This window comes from Cebus imitator, unplaced genomic scaffold (assembly GCF_001604975.1).
Source record: "Cebus imitator isolate Cc_AM_T3 unplaced genomic scaffold, Cebus_imitator-1.0 Scaffold85, whole genome shotgun sequence".
Taxonomy (NCBI): domain Eukaryota; kingdom Metazoa; phylum Chordata; class Mammalia; order Primates; family Cebidae; genus Cebus; species Cebus imitator.
Window position 1 is genome coordinate 6,647,449 of NW_016107400.1, and position 21,473 is coordinate 6,668,921.

Below are 21,473 nucleotides of genomic sequence, written 5' to 3' on the forward strand. Positions count from 1 at the left end.
TTGCACTTTTGCACTCCAGCCTGGGTGACAGAGAGAGACCCTATCTCTAAAAACAACAACAACAAAAACATTTACATTGTGGGATCTTCATAGTCTTCTTTCAGAATAAGAAACTACTTAATGAACAAAAATAGGTAAAAACATATACGGTAATTTAACGATATAATGAAGAAGACTGCGTAAGTGTATGTACAGAGAGAGAACTTTGCCTCCTACATACACAGGATATATATATTTTTTTCTGCTGTCCATGGAAGAGTTACAAAAATACATAGTGTACCTGGCTATAAACCCACGCACACTACCCCCACCCAACATACCCGAAACCAAAGCAAAACAAACCAAACAACCCTCACCATATATTTTTTGAAGTAGAGCTTTTTATAAGCCTCCTTTTCACATCCTGATCAATAAAATAATGTCAAGTAGAGTCATGAAATTTGTCCTGCCCCCTTGTCTCCCTTTAGGTTTAAGTTACTGAGCCAGGAGGAAGGCGAATACTTCAATGTGCCTGTCCCACCAGAAGGAAGTGAGGGCAATGAAGAACTGCGGCAGAAATTTGAGGTGAGGTTTCTCTTCTATTTCTCTACTTTTTTTCTCTTTGTTTTTTCCTTCCTTCCTTCCTCTCTCTTCTCTCTTTCTTTCTCTCTCATTCTTTCTTTTCTTATTTTTTCTCTCTCCTTCCTTCCTTCTTTCCCCCCTCCTTCCTTCCTTTCTTTCTCTCCTTCTTTTTCTTCTTTCTTTCTTTCTCCTTCCTCTGTCTCTTTTCATTCTTTCTCCCCTTTCTTTCTCCCTCTCTTTTATCTCTCTCTCTCTTCTTCTTATCTCCCTTCTTTCATCAATGGGAACCAGTTAAGTTTGCTGCTGTGCTAATTTTCCTGTTTAGGGCATGGTTCCTACCAAGATTTTTCATGACTCTGAGCCTTTGCAAGGTCATTTCATCTCCTAGAAAATTCTGATTAATCCTTCAAGACCCCAATGAAATGCCCTTGCCTTATGAAGTTATTCCTGCTTCAGACTTAGACGTTTCTCACTCACTGCCCACCATTTTGATGGTAACTTGGACTGGAATGGTAGTCATGGTGAATGAAAGAAGTAGACAGAGGGCCGGGTGCAGTGGCTTATGCCTGTGATCCCAGCACTTTGAGAGGCTGAGGCAGGCAGATCATGTGAGGTCAGAAGTTCGAGACCAGTCTGGCCAGTATGGTTAAAGCCCATCTCTACTAAAAATACAAAAAAAGTAGCCAGGCACAGTGGTGCATACTTGTGATCCCAGCTGCCTGGGAGGCTGAGGCACAAGAATTGCTCCAGGTGACAGAGGCTGCAGTGAGCCAAGATTGTACAACTGCAGCAGTCTGGGCAATAGAGCCAGACTTCATCTCATAAACAAACAAACAAAACAGGACAGAGAAGTGATATGTTTTGGAGGCTGAGTCTGCTAGGCTTGCTAATGGATGGAATCTGGATTGGCTGTATTGGCAGAGTGGTGCTATGTAGTTAACGAGTGGAATTGATTGTGCTAATGACTTCAGGAAATACCCCGTGGGTAGATCTTCCCAGATAATAGTTTTATCAAGTGGAAAACCCTTGGCTGTGACCTTAAGTCACATTGCTGGCTCTGCTCCTACCTGAGACAAACCCCTTTCCTTCTATGGGGACAAATAAACACCATTTTCAGCTACATAATAGCATCAGGTGTATAGGACACATCCCAGCTTTACAAAGAAAATGTCTGGGGGGACATAGGCTTCAGTACTTACATTATATGTGCATTGAGTGATTTTAAAGTAGTTTCCTGAGGGAAAACACATTATTTTGTTCCCACAAACTCAATACTCTGAGTCTGGTGGGAGATGATCAATTCTAGATTAGCAATGATGGCCTACTAACCCCCCCAAAAATGTCTGTAATAGCATAGCTAAAGTGAAATATGAATTTTTATTATTTGTCAAATAATCACACAAACAAATTTTAAAAATGTATAAAGACTATGTAAAGTCCTGTGAAAGAGACATCAGGTACCTTGAGAACATGTACAAAACAAACGTCACGTAGTTTGAAAGGACAGGGGCCATGTCAGGAAGGAAACAGTCATGGAACTTTACCACGTAAAAAGTGGGGAGAGTGTATTCCATTCTGCAAACAGCATGTGCAAAAGCCCTGTGGTGGGCGGTTATTTAGCAACCATGTAAGACCAAAAGCAGACCAGCATGGGTGGAGTAGAGAAAGCTAAAGGGAGTCCAAGGAAAGGCTGGCGAAGTATGCGTGGGTCAGAGGAAGCAGGACCATGCTGGCCTTGACAAGGGTTTTAGCATTTACCTCAAGAGTATTTATTTATCTCAAGGATTTTAGCATTTATCCCAAGAGTATTTGTCCCAGTAATTTTAGCGTTTATCCCAAGAGCATTTATCTTAAGAGTATTTACCCCAAGGATTTTAGCATTTATCTCAAGAGTAGCTTTCCCAAGAGTATTTACCCCAAGGATTTTAGCATTTATCGCAAGAGCATTCCTGCGAAGAGCCCAGTGACCACATGTGGTATATTTCAGTGCGTCAGAGTTGGTTGGCTCTGTTTGGTCACCAGGCGTTGAGTTCTAGGGATGTAAATTGCAGACATGGAAAGGTAGCCATTAGTGTATTCCTGTTTCTGAAGGCACATCCTACCCATCAAGATAAAGGACAAGTTTGTTTGTTTGTTGAAAGAAACAAACTTTCTATCAAGTTTGTTTTCCCCTCAACTTGATAGAAATAGTGCTTAAGGGCTAGGCACGGTGACTCACGCCTATAATCCCAGCACTGTGGGAGGCCAAGGCAGGAGGATTGCTTGAGCCCAGGAGTTCGAGACCAGCCTGGGCAACATATGACCCCACCTCCATTATTAAAAAATAATAGTAAAATTATTTTTAAAAAATAAAAATAAAAAAGAAATAGCACTTAGATATTCCCAAATTCCTTGTCCTGAGCCCGTGCCCTCCCCACTTGAAGACAATGATAGTTCTGACCCACTTGGATCCTCCCTTCCTAGAAACAAGTGGAACAGACACACTGGCCTTGAGCTTGTCAGTCATTCTCCAGTGACCTTGATGGCAGAGGACTTTTCCCCCAGTCTTGGACTCAAGCCCAAGTGGATTGATAAAAGAACCTTCCCTCCAAGTAGAAGTAAAAACTGGATGCTGTTTGATAAAAATTAAGACAGGAAGGCAGTCCTTCCAGAGAACACTTTCCGTCTCTTTCCCCTAACTTGCTGATGAGGTGGTGTTGCTTTGCTGCTGTGTTATAGAAACGTACTATTATGGGTGAAAAACACAAGGCCAGTATTTTCTTGTATACAACGAAGTCTTTGTTTTGCAAAATGATTTCTTCTGTCCTGGGGCAGCCAGGGTGACGTTTCAGAACACCAGGGAAAAGATTTTCTGCACAAACAGAGCATTTGTCTGGGCCAGTAACTGGCTTGGAATAGCGGACTGTTTTATCCGCATGCAACAAATTGTGTCTCTTTATTTCTAGCAAGAGCCTGCAAATACTTGTCTATGCTTGAATTATAATCGCTCCATACTGTAGTTGTTGATTAAAAAAAATGTTTCCAACAGACCAAAAATTGTTCTCAGGCTCACAGAGGAATTTCAGTTGACCTTGAACGTGAGAAATGTAATCCCTGTGCAATAACCAATTAGCACCCGGAATGACTCAGAAATTACTTTCAAGCCTCTTATGTGGAGGAATTGTGAGTGACAGTAAAATCGAGCTGCTAGAATTGGGGTAATAGAATTTCATGGTAGTGTGAGCTTGGTGCAGTTGCCACACGTGGTATATTTCAGAACGTCAGAGTTTGCTCTGTTTGGTTGGGGAGCTTTCAGTCGACCATGGGCTTGAGAAAAGTCTCCATTTTAGATGGCTCACATGGGATTTCTCAGAGTCTTAAAATTTATTTATTTAACAAAGTGCTAACTATATGCCATTTATTATTCTAAGCGCTTTGCAAATATTAACTCAGGTAATTTAATCCTTACAACATCCTGGAATGATAGGTACTATTATCATGCTCATTTTACTTTTACAAATGAAGAAATTAAGGCTCAGAGAGGATTCAGTAACTTTTCAAGGTCCCAGAGCCAGCCATGTCCTGGGTTTGAGTTTTCCCAGAAACAGACTGTAAGGATTCAAGGGCAAGTTCATTATTTGGGAAGTGATCCTGGAAACACCTCCCAAATAAGAAAGCATTGCCAGAAGAGGTGGGAAGCTGGGAAAGTAAGTATTATAGAGCAGGCTACTGCTGTGGGCAGCTAGAGTTTAACCCTGCTGGAGAACTCTCAGAATCAGCATGGAATGCATGCCTCAGAATTTCTCAGTCAAGGGACTGGAAGCTGAGGGGTTATCTGTTGGCTCCCCATCCATTTTAGGCTAAGGGCTGCTCCCAGGGAAATCCACTCACCAGCACTTTCAATGTGCCCTGTGTGCTGTGCCTGTTCCTACAACCAGAAAATAAGCTGCAAGCAAAGAATCACAAGTGTTTGCTGTTGGCAGCCCCAGGTATAGAGAGCAGCGTGCTGATGGGGTCTTGGAAGAATACCAATCATCATATCTGTGCAATGTAGCCTAATGGTTAAGTGTGATGGCTTGAGAGCTAGACTGCCTAGATTCGAATTCCAGTTCTGCCACTTCCTTGCTGAATGGCTGTAAGCAAGTTGCTTTGTCTCTCTGAGCTTCTGATTCCCTACCTGTAAAACGGGGAATTATAGCACTTCTTACCTCATGAGGTTATGTGAGGATTGAATGAGGTAATGCATTTAGCAGAATGTCTCACACGTTATATGCATCCAGATGTTAGATGCTAGCATCATGATAGTTATAATTATCGGCTCCCCCTTTGGGATAAATAAAGATCAGAACGTCCTCTTTCTGGGCTTTAGAAGGGCTACTTAGAGGTTAGGGAGTATCTATAGGGACCCCTAGCCTAGAGTCCTTGCCCCACTGCTGGGTAGCTGGGAGTGCCTGTAGTAGTTCCTTGTAGGGGTGGAGTGGCAGAGGAATCTGCGGTTTTAGCCAGGACAGGCATTCTTCATCTGGAGTGGAGCCCAGAGCCTGGCTGCTGGGGCTCCTCCACTGTCACCTCATGCTATCTGGAAGGTGGCTTGGCTCTTTGCTCAGAAATGCTCTCTATTTGCTTTCTCTCTTAGCGTTGAGTTCTAGGGCTCTAAATTACCGACATGAAAAGGTAACCATTAGTATATGTCTGTTTCTGAAAGCATACCCTACCCAGCAAGATAAAGGCAGAATTAAATTTGGGCCTCAATTTTAAAATGTTGGCTCAGCCGGGTGCAGTGGCTCATGCCTGTAATCCCAGCACTTTGGGAGGCCAAGGCGGGCGGATCACGAGGTCAAGAGATCGAGACCATCCTGGCCAACATGGTGAAACCCCGACTCTACTAAAAAAATAAAAATATTAGCTGGGCCTCGTGGCAAGCGCCTGTAGTCCCAGCTACTTGGGAAGCTGAGGCAGGAGAATTGCTTGAACCTAGGAGGCAGACGTTGCAGTGAGCCGAGATGGCGCCACTGCACTCCAGCCTGGCTCCTGGCTACAGAGCGAGACTGTTTCAAAAAAAAAAAAAAAGTTCGTTCTTTGATGCAGTGTGTACTGGGCATTGTCCCCTTAGAACAATGGGATATTTCAAAGGACAAAGGACAGGGCTGCTGGCCTCTGAAGGCTCAATGCATAGGGGCTACAAACCCAGGTGTTTTCAGGAGACAGGCAAACAAGAAGAAAGCGAAAGAGCTCAACACCGCCCAGTGTTAGCAGATCCCCTTCTTCAAAAGAAGCTGGGGATCTGGGTTTTCATGTCTCTGAATTTTCAACAGTTGGCAACCAATTAAATATTAAAATGACAACAAATGCTGTACAGACCAGACCAACGGGGTTATTAGATCTCCTTTTTTTTTTGCAGGGTTATTAGACTTCTCATCTAGATTCTAGAAGTTAAATTAACATGCCCATGGGAAAAGTTATAAAAGCAAGCTGGGAGGGAGGGAGGGAGGAAAGAGGGCTGCCAGCCCCAGATTCAGAGGAGGGAAGGGAGTTTCTAGGGCTGAGAGATGAGGCTATTAGTCACTTGTTGCTCCTTGAAGGACAAGGAAAAAAAAACAAAAACAAGAAAAACTCCCAAAAATGTCCTTATCTGCTGGCTAAGCAAAGTCAAGTGAAGAAATCAGGAAGTTTGAGGTCCGTGCTCATGCTTCATGGGGAGTGTGTGCTGGGACCCGCAGGTGGATGGGAAAATTCCCAGGATGGAAACTGGGAACAGGGACAGGCAGGACTTGGATCCTCATAGTCCGGAGAATGGAGTGCATGAATTCAATGGGTCCTGAGCCAGGATTCAAAGAAGTCTGAACACACGATGATAAGGTGATGAGCTGGTGGAGTGGGGAGTGGGGGAGGGAAAGTGTTTGGGTCAGACCAGCTTGGGGGTGATGAGTTAGGAGGGTGTGAGGACATAGCCCAAGAAAGTCAAAGTGGTTTCCATCCCACGCTGGCTCTTTGTTTGCAGTCTCCGTTGCAAATAAGATGACCTTGCAGTTTTAACTACCCCCTGGTTGCCTCTACTCCCCAGATCTGTGTCTCCAGTTCAGGTATCTTTGCTCAAGCCCCAGACCCACATACACAACTGCTTACTGGGTACTTACACTTGGGTTAAACCTCAGCGTATCTTACTGCAAAATAAGCTGACCAAGTATGTTCCCAGCAGCGTTGTTAGTAGGCTGAAAGGAGAAACAACTCGAATGCCCATAGACAGGAGAATGGATAAACATCAACAATGAGTGCTATTCAGCAATACAAAGAGACAAATTACTGATTTATGCAGAAACATGGATGCATTTCAAGAACATTTTGATGAGTGAAAGAAGCCAGGCACAAGAGTACACACTCTACGATGAAATTCGAGAACAGACAAAACTGGCCTGTGGGATGGAAACCAGAACAAGAGATTGCCTTAGTGGGAGGGGGGTTGACTGGGAACTTTTGGAGGGTGATGAGAATGTTCTGCGTGTTGTTTGGGGTTTGGGTTACGTGGGTGTGTGCATTTGTCAAAATTCACAGAACTGTGCACGTAAGACTGGTGCACTTTGAGGTGCCCACCTCGATTTTCAAAATGTTAATTACAAAAAGAGAAAAAATGGTGGATGCTTTGTTAGCCATGGTTTCTAAGTGGTGACAGTGGAATACGTACTCTGTGAGGGAGAAATAAACCTCGCAGTTTTAAGCTGCTGTGGGGAAGAGGGGATCTCAACATGTCTGAAATCACGCCGGTCATCTCTGCCCACCCTCTTCCCCACACTTCCAAACTTGTTCCTCCTCCACTTCTTCTCATCTCAGTACAAAGAACCAGCATCCTTCCAGTTGCTTATAACAGAAGCTGGGGAGCTGTCCTTCAACTCCGATCTCCCTTCTCTCTTGCCCAATCTGCTACCCAGCCGGGATCAGTCTGTTTCCTAAATAGTCCACGTTGTTCCATCTACACTGCAGACAGCTGAGTCCATCATTCTTTTTTATTCTTTTAAGACAGAGTCTCCTTTTATCACTCGGGCTGGAGTGCAGTGGTGTGACCATGGTTCCCTGCAACCTCCAACTCCTGGGCTTAAGGGATCCTTCCACCTCAGCCTCCCAAGTGGCTGGGACTATAGGCACACACCACCATGTCCATGCCTGGCTCATTATTTCTCTACTTGATATTGCTGTGACTTCCTAGTGATCTCCCAGTCCACATGTTTCAAATAGGTCTCCTCTCTCCACCCAGAGTGACCTTTTAAATGTATATGGTCATACCATGGCCCTGCTTCAAAGGTTGCCTGTCATGCTCATAGTCAGCCTGAACTTCTTAAGGTCCTTTCAATCCTTTGTCTGTCTCCTATGCCATATCTGCCTTGCTCTTCATGCTCCAGCCAGGTGATGTTTCATTCCTTGAATGTGTCTTCCTCTCTGTTCCATGAATGTTGTTTCTGCTGCCAAAACCAGCTTATCCACCTCAGCGACCCCAGCATACCTTTTGGACACAGTATGGAGGGCCCAGTCCCAGCTGGAATGCACATTTTTTGAATATCTGTATCTATTTTGCCCCCAATGTACTCTTAGCACCTAGAGCAGCACCTAGCACATAGCAGGTACTCAATAAGAATTTTTGGTGTGTTTGTTGGTTTGTTTGTGACAGGATCTTGTTCTGTTGACCAGGCTGGAATGCAATATAGTGATCATAGCCCACCGCAGCTTCCAACTCCTGGGCTCAAGGGATTCTCTTGCCTTAACCCTCCCAAGTAGCTGGGACTACAGGCCCACTGCCGTCATACCCAGCTAATTAATTTTTTTTTTTTTTTTAGAGATGGGGTCTGGCTATGTTGCCCAGGCTGGTCTTGAACTCCTGGGCTCAAGCAATTCTCCTGCCTCAACCTTCCAAAGTTCTGTGATTACAGGCATCCGCCACCATGCCCAGCCTAAATGTTTTTTGAATGAATGAATCTTCCCTGATATTCAAAACTCTGGAAGGATTTATGTTGCTTCTTTATCTTCAAAACAACCAAATAAAATGCAACAATAATAGCTACTATTCACTGAGTATCTATCGTGTGCCAGGAATGGTACTAAGGACTCTGTGATAGAGTCCTTAGTACATCATTTCATGTCATTATCTCTATTGTTTTGAAAAGCTGATGAAGGTTTAGGAAGATTCAATCACGAAATGCAATTAATTGCCTTCTCTGTGCCACACTCTTCTAAGTACCAGGGAAACAGTGGAAAGCAAAACAGACAAAATCCTTGTCCTTGGGGAGCTTACATTCTGCTATAAGGAAAAAGATGACAAATTGGGGAACAGGTAAATATATGGTTTGTAAGACGGTGACAGTGTTATAGAGAAAAGCAAGTAAGTAAGGGGATGGAGATTGCTGAGAGCAATTTTATGTAAGGTGTTCAGGGAAGGACCCTCTTATCAGTGGTGAGAGAGTTCTCAGGGAAGAGTGCTCTGAGCAGAGGGAACAGCAGGTGCAAAGGCCCTGTGGTAAGAGCATGTCTAGTGCATTCAGAGGGCAGCAAGGAGGCCAGTGTGGAAGCAGCAAGGAGGCTGAAATCAGAGGGTCCTGGTCATCTGTGGCCTTTGGCTTTTAGCCTGAGAATAATGGGAAGGTACAGGATGTTTGGGCAGAGAAATGTTATGACATGAATCAGATGTGTTCTGGGCCACCCAGCTGATTCATGTCAGAGGATTCTACTATGAGCTTTTTTTTTTTTTTTTTTTTTGGAGTGCGAGAGAGATGGGATCTCACTCTGTTGCCCAGGTTGGAGGGCAGTGGTGTGAAATAGCTCACTGCAACCTCTAACTCCTGGGCTAAAGTGGTCCTCTCAGGTAGCTGCATGACAGGTGCACACCACCATGCCTGGCTAATGGCGTTATCGTTGTAGAGACAGGGTCTTGCTATGTTGCCCAGGCTGTTCTCAAACTTCTATCCTAAATCAAATCTCTTGTCTTAGCCTCACAAAGTGTTAGGATTACAGATGTTAGCCACCGTGCCTAGCCACACACAAGCTTTTAACTCCAGTTTTCTCTCAGCTAGAAGTGAATCCAGTAACGAAGTCCTGGTGGCTGCAGGTCTCCCTCCCATGGCTTCTGGTTCTTGCCTCATTCCAAAGCATCTGCTGCCACTCTGAGCCCCATTCCACCACTCATGGCAAGGAGTCCCTCTCCTATTGCACTGAGGACACACACGGCCCTCACTGATCCATTTATGCAACAAATATTTAGGTGGGAACTATACCAGTTGTAAGGAAAACCACAGAGAATGATAAATATTCCATGTCCTCAACAGAGCCTCCAGTGTATTGGAAGGAAACAAGTGAACAGGCAGTTATCCTCCAGTATTAATGAGAAGAGGAGTGGATTAAGGGAGAAAATCACAGGGGAACCTAGTGCAGACAGGGAGAATCAATGAGGCTTCCCTGAGGACATGAAGATGTGAACCTCTAGCTGGGTTCCTGAAGGGAAGAGAATAGCCATTCATACCGCAATAGCAGCAGCAGGTGCAAAGGCCTTGTGGTTGGAGGGGCCTGGGACATCCAAGGGAGTGAAAGGAGAAGCACTACATTGCAAGGAAGAAGCTAGCAATGATGGAGTTGGAGAGCCAGGCAGAGCCTGATCATATAGGTCTGTGAAAGCACCTCGGTCTTTATCCTGAAAATAATGGGATGCCATTGGGGCATTTTAAGCAGGAGGGGACTTGGTTGGGTGAGAGACTCACTGTGGTTGTGTGTGAAGCCCAGTGTAAAGAAAATCAATGTGCCTTGTGCAGGTGAGAGATAATGGCAGGTGGTGATGGTTGAGATGGAAAGAAGTAGATGAATTCTAGAGATGGCCGGGAGGAAAGAAATGACAGTTCCTGGTTATGGATGAGACATGAGGGAAAAGAGAAAGATAGAGGCATCAAGGATGTCTGACAGGTTTCAGGCATGTGGAGTGATGTACGGCCATGCTTTTCACAGGGACAGGGTGCTGGAGCTGCAGGAACCACAGCTTCCCATTGTGTGCTTGTATCTTCCTACAAGAGCATCCTCAAACTCTAAGCATGTTTTCTGTGTGCTTCCTTTTTGCAGAGGGCCAAGATCAGTCAGGGAACCAAGGTCCCGGAAGAAAAGACGACCAACACTGTCTCCAAATTTGACAACAATGGCAACAGAGACCGGATGAAACTGACCGATTTTAACTTCCTAATGGTGCTGGGGAAAGGCAGCTTTGGCAAGGTACAGTATGACTTGGTGGCTGCACCTGCTTCCGAAGGAACACCTAACAAGGCAGGCACGTTTGCTGTTCCTATGGGATGGACATTCTAGTGGGAGAGCGACTAAGAAGTAAATAGACCCACGCTACACTTTGTAGGGAATACCATGAAGGAAACGAATGGAGTGCTGTGTCACAAACAAAGAGGGGACCCACTCAGACAGCCTGAGGAGGTACACATATGCTGAGACCTGGAGGATGAGAAAGAACTAGCTATGCTTTCAAAGAGCCAGGAAAGAATGTTCTCAGCTGAGAGGGCAAGTGCAAAAGTTCCTAGGTGGGGACAGGCTGCGTGCATCCTAGGAACCATCAGAAGGTGCTGGGGCCAAAATGTAACGAGCAGAAGGAGGTGTAGGATGTGATGTTGCAGAGATAAGCAGGGCTTAGGGATGCAAACTTGATAGGCTATGATGAGGAGTTTGGATTTCATTCACAGTGCAGTGGGGAGCCATTGAACGTTTTTAAGCAGAGCAGTGACACGATCAGATTTGCCTTTTTGAAAAGATCACCCTGACAGCCAAGAACAGAAGTGGTTCCTTTCAAACAGTAGCACAGTGGAAGGATGACTCTGGGACTCACAGAGTGGTTCTGGATCCTTTTATAGATAGGGCGAGATGCTGTTTTACTGAAGTGGGGATTGTGTTATAAGTATTGCTGACTCGTTTAGTGTTGTTTTGGGTTTTTTGTCCCTTTGTGTGCCACAAAGATGTCTAGCATAAATCTCATACTGTGAACTCAGGTGTGCAAAAAATATACATTTCTTTGCCATCTATGTAACTTAAGCCAAAAACCTGGCTTATAAATATCCCTGAGTTTCCCTCTTTCCTTTATTCCCACCCTCCCTGCCTACCGCCCCTGTCCCCATGACCACATACAATACATTGGCGAATTCTGACAGTTCCTTTAAAGCATGTCACGTATTCACTAACTTCTCTTCATCTCTCTAATACCACCCTCATCTAAACCATTGATATCACCTGGACAACTGCAGAAACTCCTCAGTGGTTTCTCATTCCCAATCTTGTTACTTACGATTAATATACTTTCTACTTAACAGCCATAATAATTTTTTAAAGCTAGTATATTACGTCAGGAAGCTCCCCTGCTTACGACCCTCCTATGACTTTCCACAATTAGAATGAATTCTATGTTACATCCTTAGCTTGTATCACCCTTTATCATCTGGCCCTTCTTCCCTGTGTGACTTCTTTTCTTCTTTTTCTTCTCCCCATCACCCACTGTGCTCTGGACACTGCATCAGCTCTCGGGTTACTGAAACACACAAAGCTCCTTCCTCCCTTAGAACTTTTGTGATGCTGCTCCCTTTGCTGATTGCATGGCTGGCTCCTTCCTGCAATTCACATCTCAACTTAGACGCCACCTCTTCTGAAACATCTTCCCCAACTACCCACTCAAAGTAGCCGCTCATTCACTGTCCGTTATATTTAACTCTCTCATAGCACCCATCACTGAGCGATGCTTTTCTTGCTTCCTTGTTGATTTTTCTGTCTTCTGTTTCTAAGAGCTAAGCTCCGCAAGAGTAGGGATCTTCTCTGTCCTGGTCACCACGGTATTTTCAGAGCCTAGGGAATCAAATTCATTCAGTGCCTAGATTGAATGCATGAGTTCTCTGTCTGTGAGTGGCAAGGGCGTCCACTGAGATGGACTAAAGAATCTGAGACGATGGCTCAGAGACTAAGGAGCCTCCACATGGGATGGGAATAGAGAGTAAGGACAGCCAGGAAGATCACCCATCCAGTCCCTAAGGTTGGGAATAGGCGGTTGGCAGTGGTCCACGTCCTTGTATGGTTTTACCAGCAGCTCTGAGCATCCCTGGGGTGGAGATGGAGAAGGAGATGGTGGATTTGAACTAAGGGTGGGATTAGTAGAATCAGTGAACTAGAAGATGATGGAAGAAAGAGAGTTAAGGATTCCGGGAAGAAGAGTGCTCACTGCAGACCCATAGAGCCTGTATCAAGTGCTCAGGAAAGGCGTGTTGAATACATGAATGAAAATGGTTTCTAGATTGGGATGGGGAAGATGTCTAGCATGAAGAGGGTCATCACCTGGGTGGGAAAAAAAGGAGTTTAGAAGTCTAGGGATGAAAAAAAATGGATGAGGTCAAGATCCTTCAAATGTTAGGAAGAATTGAGGCATTTAGATTTCAGACGTGGAGCAGTTTCTCTGATGATGGGGAAGAAAGTGGCCTACATAAAGAAGAGGCTCTAATAAGCTGAGTTTTAAAAAATTAAATGAGCACTTTTTTTTTTTTCTTTTTGTGACAGGGTCTCACTCTGTTGCCCAGGCTGGAATGTAGTGGTGCAATTATCGTTCACTGCAGCCTCGACAAGCTGGGCTCAAGCAGTCCTCCTGCCTCCGTCCCCAAATAACTGGAACTACAGGCATGCACCACTACGCGTGGCTAATTTCTGTTTTTGCTTTTTTGAGTCAAATTCTCACTCTGTCACCCAGGCTGGAGTGCAATGGTGCCATCTCAGCTCACTACAACCTCTACCGCCCAGGTTCAATTGATTCTCCTGCCTCAACCTCATGCCTGGCTAATTTTTATAGTTTTTAATAGAAACAGGGTTTCACCATGTTGACTGAGCTGGCCTCAAACTCCTGATTTCAAATGATCCATTCACCTCAGCCTCCCAAAGTGCTGAAATTACAGGCGTGAGCCACCGTGCCTGGCCTAATTTTTGTATTTTTTGTAGAGGCGGGATCTCACTATGTTTCTCGAGAACTTATAAGGCTGCTCAAGAACTTATAAGCTCAAGCAATCTTCCTGCTATGGCCTCTGAAAGTACTGGGATTACAGGTGTGAGCCACTATATCTGTCCTAAGTGATATTCTCAATAAGCAATGCATTCACATGTTCATCATTAAGATTATGTTAAAAGGATAAACACTGAGAAGTCCTGCTCCCATCCTAGATCACATCTTTCTCTGACCAGTCGCTGCTACTGCTCTCCCTATGTGAACACATTTATTCAGTTAATTTCCATCTTTCCAGTCCCCCTGAGCTAATTTAACATTTTTACTCTAGCCCTTGTTAACTCAAAAGTTTGCGTATTACGCTGGTTTTTGATCACTTAACAAAACAGATTAAAAGATGTTTGATGGAGAGCTGGAAGTTCTGGAGGGTCCCACGGAAAGGATTGGGGTTGGGGGTAGTGGGTGGAGTTGTGGAGAATGGATCACTGGGGAGCAATGAGAGAATAGATCATATGTCTCCATGGAAACTGTTATAATAATTGAGAGCTCTGTTCCAGACTGGAGATATAGCATCAAATAAATCATAGATGAAAACAACAGTATGTCATGAAAGCCAAATAGAATAACAAACACCTCTGTGATCCTTTAAAACAGAGTAATCCTTTGCAACTCTAGTGTTGCCAACTAGGGTTTTAAATTAATGCAGGTTTTATATTTGAATTCCAACTTTGAACATTTTGCAGTCTGGTTAGGTATATAGATCAATCCTCATAAACAGAAGAACACAGCTGCAGTGATTTGTTCTTCCCTTTCTGAAGATCAAAGAGATGGGGCTTTGGGGTAATCTGTTTATACCTCCCTTACCCCAGGAAAACAAAACAAACATGTTTTTAAACACGAATGGTCAGGCGTGGTGGCTCACGCCTGTAATCCCAGCACTTTGGGAGGCCGAGGTGGGTGGATCACAAGGTCAGCAGTTTGAGACCAGCCTGGTCAACATGGTGAAATCCCATCTCTACTAAAAATACAAAAATTAGCCAGGCGTGGTGGCAAGAACCTGTAGTCCCAATTACTTGAGAGGCTGAAGCAGCAGAATCGCTTGAACCCGGGAGGAAGAGGTTACAGTGAGCTGAGATCATGCTACTGCACTCCAGCCTGAGCAACAGAGCGAAACTCCTTCTCAGAAAACAACAACGACAACAACAAAACACTAGTAATTTGTGGGGCAACTAGGGAATCGCACAGGCCTTTTGGTAAGACCCGTAAAAACGAAACAAGGCAGAAAGCAAGGCTGAAGGCCACTGAATTCCAAATAAGTAAGCCCATTTCAAAATCTTTCAAAAGAAGAAAACTGTGGAGAGTTGGTTTTTTTGGAACAAGAAAAAGTGTTTACCTGGAAGGGCTATCTTACCAAAGCAGGGCCTGTTGGCATGCCTGGCTTACTTGGAGGTAGATGCCTTCTAATGCTTCTATTACAGAGCATTCAAATGTATCATTCACATTTTAAAATTATTTTATTTCTCAACTTTTGTTTTAGATACAGAGGGTACCTGCACAGGTTTGTTACATGGGTGTATTATACCTAGGTACAGAGCATAGTGCTCCTTAGTATATTTGTGTTATCATAGATCCATCTGTCTATCTGTCCATTAACCCGGGCACCCGGGTACGGAGCATAGAGCCCGATAGATAGTTTTCATTTATTATTTAATGATGCTTAGAATTTTATCCTTTATCCTCTATTTTTATAATGCCTTGGAACTTTAACTTGAGTTTTGCTAACATCCTTCAAGAATTGAACCTTTAATGATTGCTGGAGTTAAAATTATGCTGCACATATATAAATTGGACAGATTTGTACTGTCCAGATTGATGATACAAGCTTACCTTATAGAGCAAATACAGCAAATACCTGATAAAGCGTATATCCAGCACAAAGACAACTCTTTATATTATGGACATGATTCCTCTAACCCTAATGTGCTGCCATAATAAACATCCATTAAATATTTAATGAATACTAATCTTGCGTGTCTTCTGAGACTTCATATGTGCTTGTGGCAAGGATATGTATGATCCACGTCTTTAAAAAATGTTGTGCAGGAAAATTTGAATGGAGGCTTTCCCGTTCTCTTATACCCCTGACTCTTGTCTGTGGATGGCACTGAGCTAATGTATGTGAGTTTCGATGGAGTCAGGAGGATAGAAAGGGGCTGGGGGAGGCAGGTGGTGTGCTATAGTGGACATGGATCTACCACCATAAAGAAGCTCAAACCTAATAGCACAGAGATCTATGTAGAAATGATATTTACTGGAAAATAGAAATAGCCCAAATGGTATATTCATGATGTATATCAGAAAAAAATGAAGTGACTCTGTCCTCTCTCTCTCTTTCTGTCTCACACACACACACACCTGTCTGTCTATCATCTATCTATTGATCAATCGATTGATCTATTGATTTATCTATTCTATCATCTATCTATATCTACCTATTATCTATCTGTCATCATCAATTATCTATCATCTGTGCACCTGTCATCTGTCTTATTATTTATCATCTATCTACCTATCATCAATCAATATATCATCTTTCTGTCATCACGGAAAGATTTTCATAGCATAATGTCAAATAGAAATAAAATCAAATTATGGAACATTATGATTGGTAATAGAAAATGTATATAGACTAATTCCTTTTATGTAATATGCTCATGGTCCCTGCTTTCATTAAGCTTTTTCTCTAACATATCATTGTGAAAATTTTAAAAATGGAAAATTTGAAAGAATTGCATAATGAACCTCCATAACACCCACCACCTGGATTCCACAAGTAATGTTTGACTATATTCGTTTTATCATGGATCCATCTGTCTATCCGTCCATCACCCCTTTTCTGATGCATTTCAAAGCAAGTTGCAGACATCTGTATACTTTACGTTTACACTTTCAGCATGTGTACCATTGAACCGGAATTCAATATTTGCAATGATGATTTTAAAGTTAAAACTATATACGGTGATATGTAGCTATCTTAATTGTATCATTCTATGAGTTATGAAAAATGCATAATTTTTAAAATGCGGTGAAGGTATCAAAATTCATCAAAAAAAAATCACACAGGCATGAAAACAGCTGTGATGTTTGCTGTGTTCCATGGGCACCTGCGGGAGTGGGATTTGCCCTAGTTGAAGCTAGAGAAGGCTTCTGTGAAAAAGTGGCTTGAGATCTGGCTAAAGGGTGAGTTAACTAAACTATGCAAAGAGGGGAAGAAGTAAATGAAAATCTCAGAATGTGTCCTCGTTCCTGGCCCCCACCCGCAAAATGGGCTTGGTTAATTTGTGTAGCTGACAGGGCACCTAAACTCCTTTTATTAGGGTAGATTCAACTGCTGTAACAAATAGACCCCCAAATATATACTGGCTCAGACACAAAGGAAGTTTTTCATTAAACTTCTAAGTTTTAGAAGTTTAAGACAGGCCCGCCTGGCCCCACCCACTCTCTCCATATGGTGATTAAGGGACAAGGTGCCTTTCGTCCTGTGTGGCTCCATTAATCCCCAGAGCTTTGTTTTTCTCTACAGTCAGAGGGTGGAGGAGGCACAAGCTGCTTCTTAAAAGTCTCGGTTTGGGAAGTGGCACCAATCACTTCTGCCTACTATTAGAGAAAATGTAGTCACGTGGCCACACTTCAGTGCAAAGGAGGCCGGGAGAACCACTGGGGTAGATGACTAGTTGTCTCAGCCATGCTCCCTACTTTTTAGCCCTGGCTGGAATTTTTTACGGTGGCACACAAAAGAGCTTCTGACTTTTCCCTTTACAGCTCCCAATGTATCACACCCCACAAACAAAAAACTTCAAGTGCCTCTTCTCTGTGACATTTCTTTGTGTTTGAATCATGGAGCATGCCAGGTGTTAGTGGTGACTCTCTTGAAGCCTAGCACAAGCCAGGAATAAATCAAGTAGGAAGAAGTCAGCAGCTTATGAAATTAAAAAGAAAAAGTGAATAGTCTGTAGAGGCTAGGTGCCCAGGTATCGCTTTGTTTCTCTTTTAAAAATCCCATCCAGTTCTGCTGCTGTCTATGCATCTAAGATGATCTAAAATCAGAAGCAGAGTGGTGAGAGACCGAACCATTAAACTTCCCCATCTAGAGCTTGACTTTCCTAGAATAATTGCAAGAGACTGAACCAATGACATTAAATGCTTGGTGTATTACTAAGGAAGCCCTGGAGGGTCTGGCGGTGGCCCCTTCCACTAGAGTACCCCTAGAAACTTGGCATTTGTGTGACACCCTCCAAGATGCTGGCATAAACTTTTGTAGCTCAAAATTCAGACTGTACAACGGAATTGACTATAGTCTTGGTTAAGTTTCCCAAATCTTAGTCATTTATGCACCTGATGTGGGTTTTTCTTTTTGCCATTACATGCCTCCTTTATACTACCATATTTTTCTTTAAATTGACTTTAACTTGACTTTCTTTTCTTCTTCTTAACATTGTCCCAAGCAATAATTTATGTGAAATCACAAGTTTGATATACCAGTTATATATTCACTTTAATGCGTTTGGTTGGATGTACCAGTTACATATTTATTTTAATGTGTTTGAGGAGAATATATTAAAAGAAAAGTAATTTTGTCCTTGTACAGGTTCCTGAACCACATTTGGTGAAAAATTATCATAAAATCTTACACTTGAGATGCAAGGAGGGAGAAAGAAAAAAAGAATCTTACACTCACGCAGTGTAAGATTGAGGTGATTTGGCAGCTCAATTACCATGGTATTTCTAAGAATGTGAAGTCTTTTGTTATCATTTGTGTGCGTATCTGGAAGCTACAAAGTCTCTGCTTATCTCTCTCCCCCATATCCTTTCCTTCAAATAAGGAACATGCTCAACACTTCCTGTGTCCTTAAAAATCTTTCCTGTGATCGTGACCTCCCTCCACCCTCCTTTACTCACTGAATATATCCAGACAGTGGAGCTACTCTTTGGAGATTTGCTACCTTCAGTTCTTTCCCACCCACTCCTTCCTTATCCTTTTGTATGATGTCTCCTCCCCTTAGCGACTTTTGGAAACATCTCTCTCCCAGGTTATCAGCAGTCTCGTAACTCATACCTTCCCAGATCTGAGCACAAGGCATCCTGGGTTGCTCAGGGGAGTAGGGCAGGTGTGAGGGGATGGGAACTGGAACTAAGATTGGAATCTATACACTATTCGGGGGAGAATTCATCACTTTTACAGTAACTTTCCACTGAAAGGCATAACTAAGGATTCATTCATTCAAGAAGTATTTATTGAGCATCTACTATATGCCAGGTACCCTTGTAGGTACAGAGGCAAGGGCTGTGAACAAAACAAACAAATATATCTGCCTGCCCTCATGGAACTTATATTCTAGTGGTGGTGATGGTGACAATGATGATGATGATAACACCTGACATTTTTTGAGTCCTTACTATGTGGCAGGCTCTGTTACAAGTCCTTAGTATGTATTCATTAGCTCATACTTACTCTATGATGCAGCTACTATTGTCCCCATTTTACAGATGAGGAGAGTGAGATGCACAAATTTGGAATAACTTGCTTAAGTCACACAGCTAGTAAATGGCATTAAACAGACCGGGTTTGATTTAGATGAGTGTAATTTGAGGCTCTTTTTTTTTTTTTTTCTTTTTTCCTAGAGACAGGGTCTCACTCTGTCACCCAGGCTGGAGTGCAGTGGCACAATCATAGCTCACTGTAGCCATAAACTCCTTGGCTCAAGTGATCAGCCTGCCTCAGCCTCCCAAAGTTCTGGAATTACAGGCATGAAACACTACTACCAGCTGATTTAGGGTTCTTGATTGCTTGATACTTAACATGTAATTTCCTAGTTTTAACAGTGATTACCTGGAATGTCGCAAATATATTCTAGGAGGTTAGTCATTTTTCCCTCTTATTTTCTCATCTTTCCCTCTAAGTACTAAACAGAGTTTATGGTCAGGCGCAGTGGCTCATGCCTGTAATCTCAGTGCTTTGGGGGGCCAAGGCAGGAGGATCACTGAACCCAGGAGATGGAGCAACATAGGGAGACCCCATCTCTACAAAAAATAAAAAAAAACAACAGTTTGCATGCCTTGTTTTCAGAGTAAGCTGCTGCCATTAGACAAACCACATGCTTCTAGTGATGGAGGGCTCTGGGTTTTCTGTTCTTCCTCATCACTCTGCGCTTATTGGCTGCCTATTCATGTGCAAATAACACATGTTCCACGTGCTCATTGGAACCGTGAGTCATCTGCGGGGATTCCTAAGAGGGCCCATGGGAATGGCTTTTACTCCTCCAGCCTCTGCCCTGCTACCCTCCTCCACAGGCTTCAGCCTTGTGGGATTCCCAAGTCTTGGAAGCATCTCTAGTGAGTATAGTGACTCCTTAGCTGGTTCCTTTTCAACCCTCAACCTCCATTTTCCTAACCTTTACCAACGCCACCACCCAGACGTACCCACTCCAATTCCACTCACACCCTGCCCACTGTGTCCAACGAGCTCATGCTCATTGTCAGGGACCATGCCATGGATTTGCACACATTATATCATATTAGTTCTCACCATAATCCTGCAAGGTAGTTACTGATAATCACTCTGTTATATCATCTAGAAATTGTAAGTCAGAGAGGTTAAGTGAATTCTCCAAGTTCTCACAGCTGGAAGGAGACAGGACCTTGAAAGCAGGTTTTATGATTTCAATTGCCTCTTGCTGTCTCTTCTCCACTTTGGGGTCCACATGTCTCCCCAAACCATTAGTTAAAAAAATTTTTTTTTGAGACAAAGTCTCACTCTGTCACCCACCTGGAGTGCAGTGACATGATTATGGTTCACTGCAGCTTCAACCTCCCAGGGCCAAGCAATCCTTCCATCTCAGTCTCCCAAGTAGCTGGGACTATAGGCACATGCCACCACACCCAGCTAATTTTTTGATTTTTTGGTAGAGACAGGGTCCCACTTTGTTGCCCAGGCTGGTCTCGAACTCCTGAGCTCAAGGAATCCTCCTGCCTTGGCCTCTCAAAGTGCTGGGATTACAGGAGTGAACTACTGTGCCCAATCCAAACCACTAGTGTTTTCCCTTCCTTTTTTCCTTCCTTGCTTCCCTCCCTTCTTTCTTTCTTCCCTTTCTTTTTGTCTTTTTTTGAAACAGCAGTTAGAAAACTATTACAAGGGCTACCTAATGAGGCCACATGTGGTGGCTCATAGCTGTAATCCCAGAGCCTTGAGAGGCCAAGGCTGGAGGATTGCTTGGGTCCAGGAGTTCAAGACCAGCCCAGCCTGAGCAATATGGCAAGACCCCATCTCTAAAAATGTGTTTAAAAATTAGCCAGACACAGTGGCACATACCTGTAGTCCTAGCTACTCTGGAGGCTGAGGCAGGAGGATTGTTTGAGCCCAGGAGTTTGAGGCTGCAGTGGGCTGTGATTTGCACTCCAGCCTGAACAACAGAAGGAGACCCTGTCTCTTAAATGTTTAGAAAGCTGCATAATGACATTTGTGGGTTTCTCCTTCCATTAAAAAAAAAAAAAAGCAAAAATGATGTCTCATGACTGCATTAATATGAAGACAAATATATTAATATTACACATTAAAACATGTACTTCCACCTAAGCTCACTTTTTTTCTTGTGATTTTTTAAAGAAACTAAGGTCCCTTATGAGCCCTGAAAAGAGCATGGGCCTTGAGCACTGTGTCTGGTGGGTTTTGATGGAGAAGTCAGCCCCGGTTTCCAGCTCCAGCGTTTCAACAGCGCCTCCCTCAGCAGCCTCCAAGTTTGTCTCCCCGAAGCCCAGGGTGCTTAACTGGCATGCTCTGTGAGCATGAGAGAACATTCCAGAGAGATCCAAGCCCCAGACCAGTGTCTTCTGTTTTCCACTTTCTTTCTCTCTTTCTTTTCTTTTTTTTTTTTTTTTTTTTTTT

At 43.4% G+C, this 21,473-nt stretch overlaps 1 protein-coding gene across 4 annotated transcripts in view; it reads left to right on the top strand.

The window, feature by feature from the left end:
* Positions 1-21,473, top strand: part of PRKCB (protein kinase C beta) — a 388,392-nt gene that overhangs the window by 274,166 nt on the left and 92,753 nt on the right. For all 4 annotated transcript variants that reach the window (XM_017534411.2, XM_017534410.2, XM_037740591.1 and 1 more), the window contains 2 exons: positions 468-564; positions 10,630-10,776. In XM_017534411.2, coding sequence (XP_017389900.1) covers positions 468-564; positions 10,630-10,776 — 244 coding nt within the window. The remainder of the gene's footprint in view (positions 1-467; positions 565-10,629; positions 10,777-21,473) is intronic.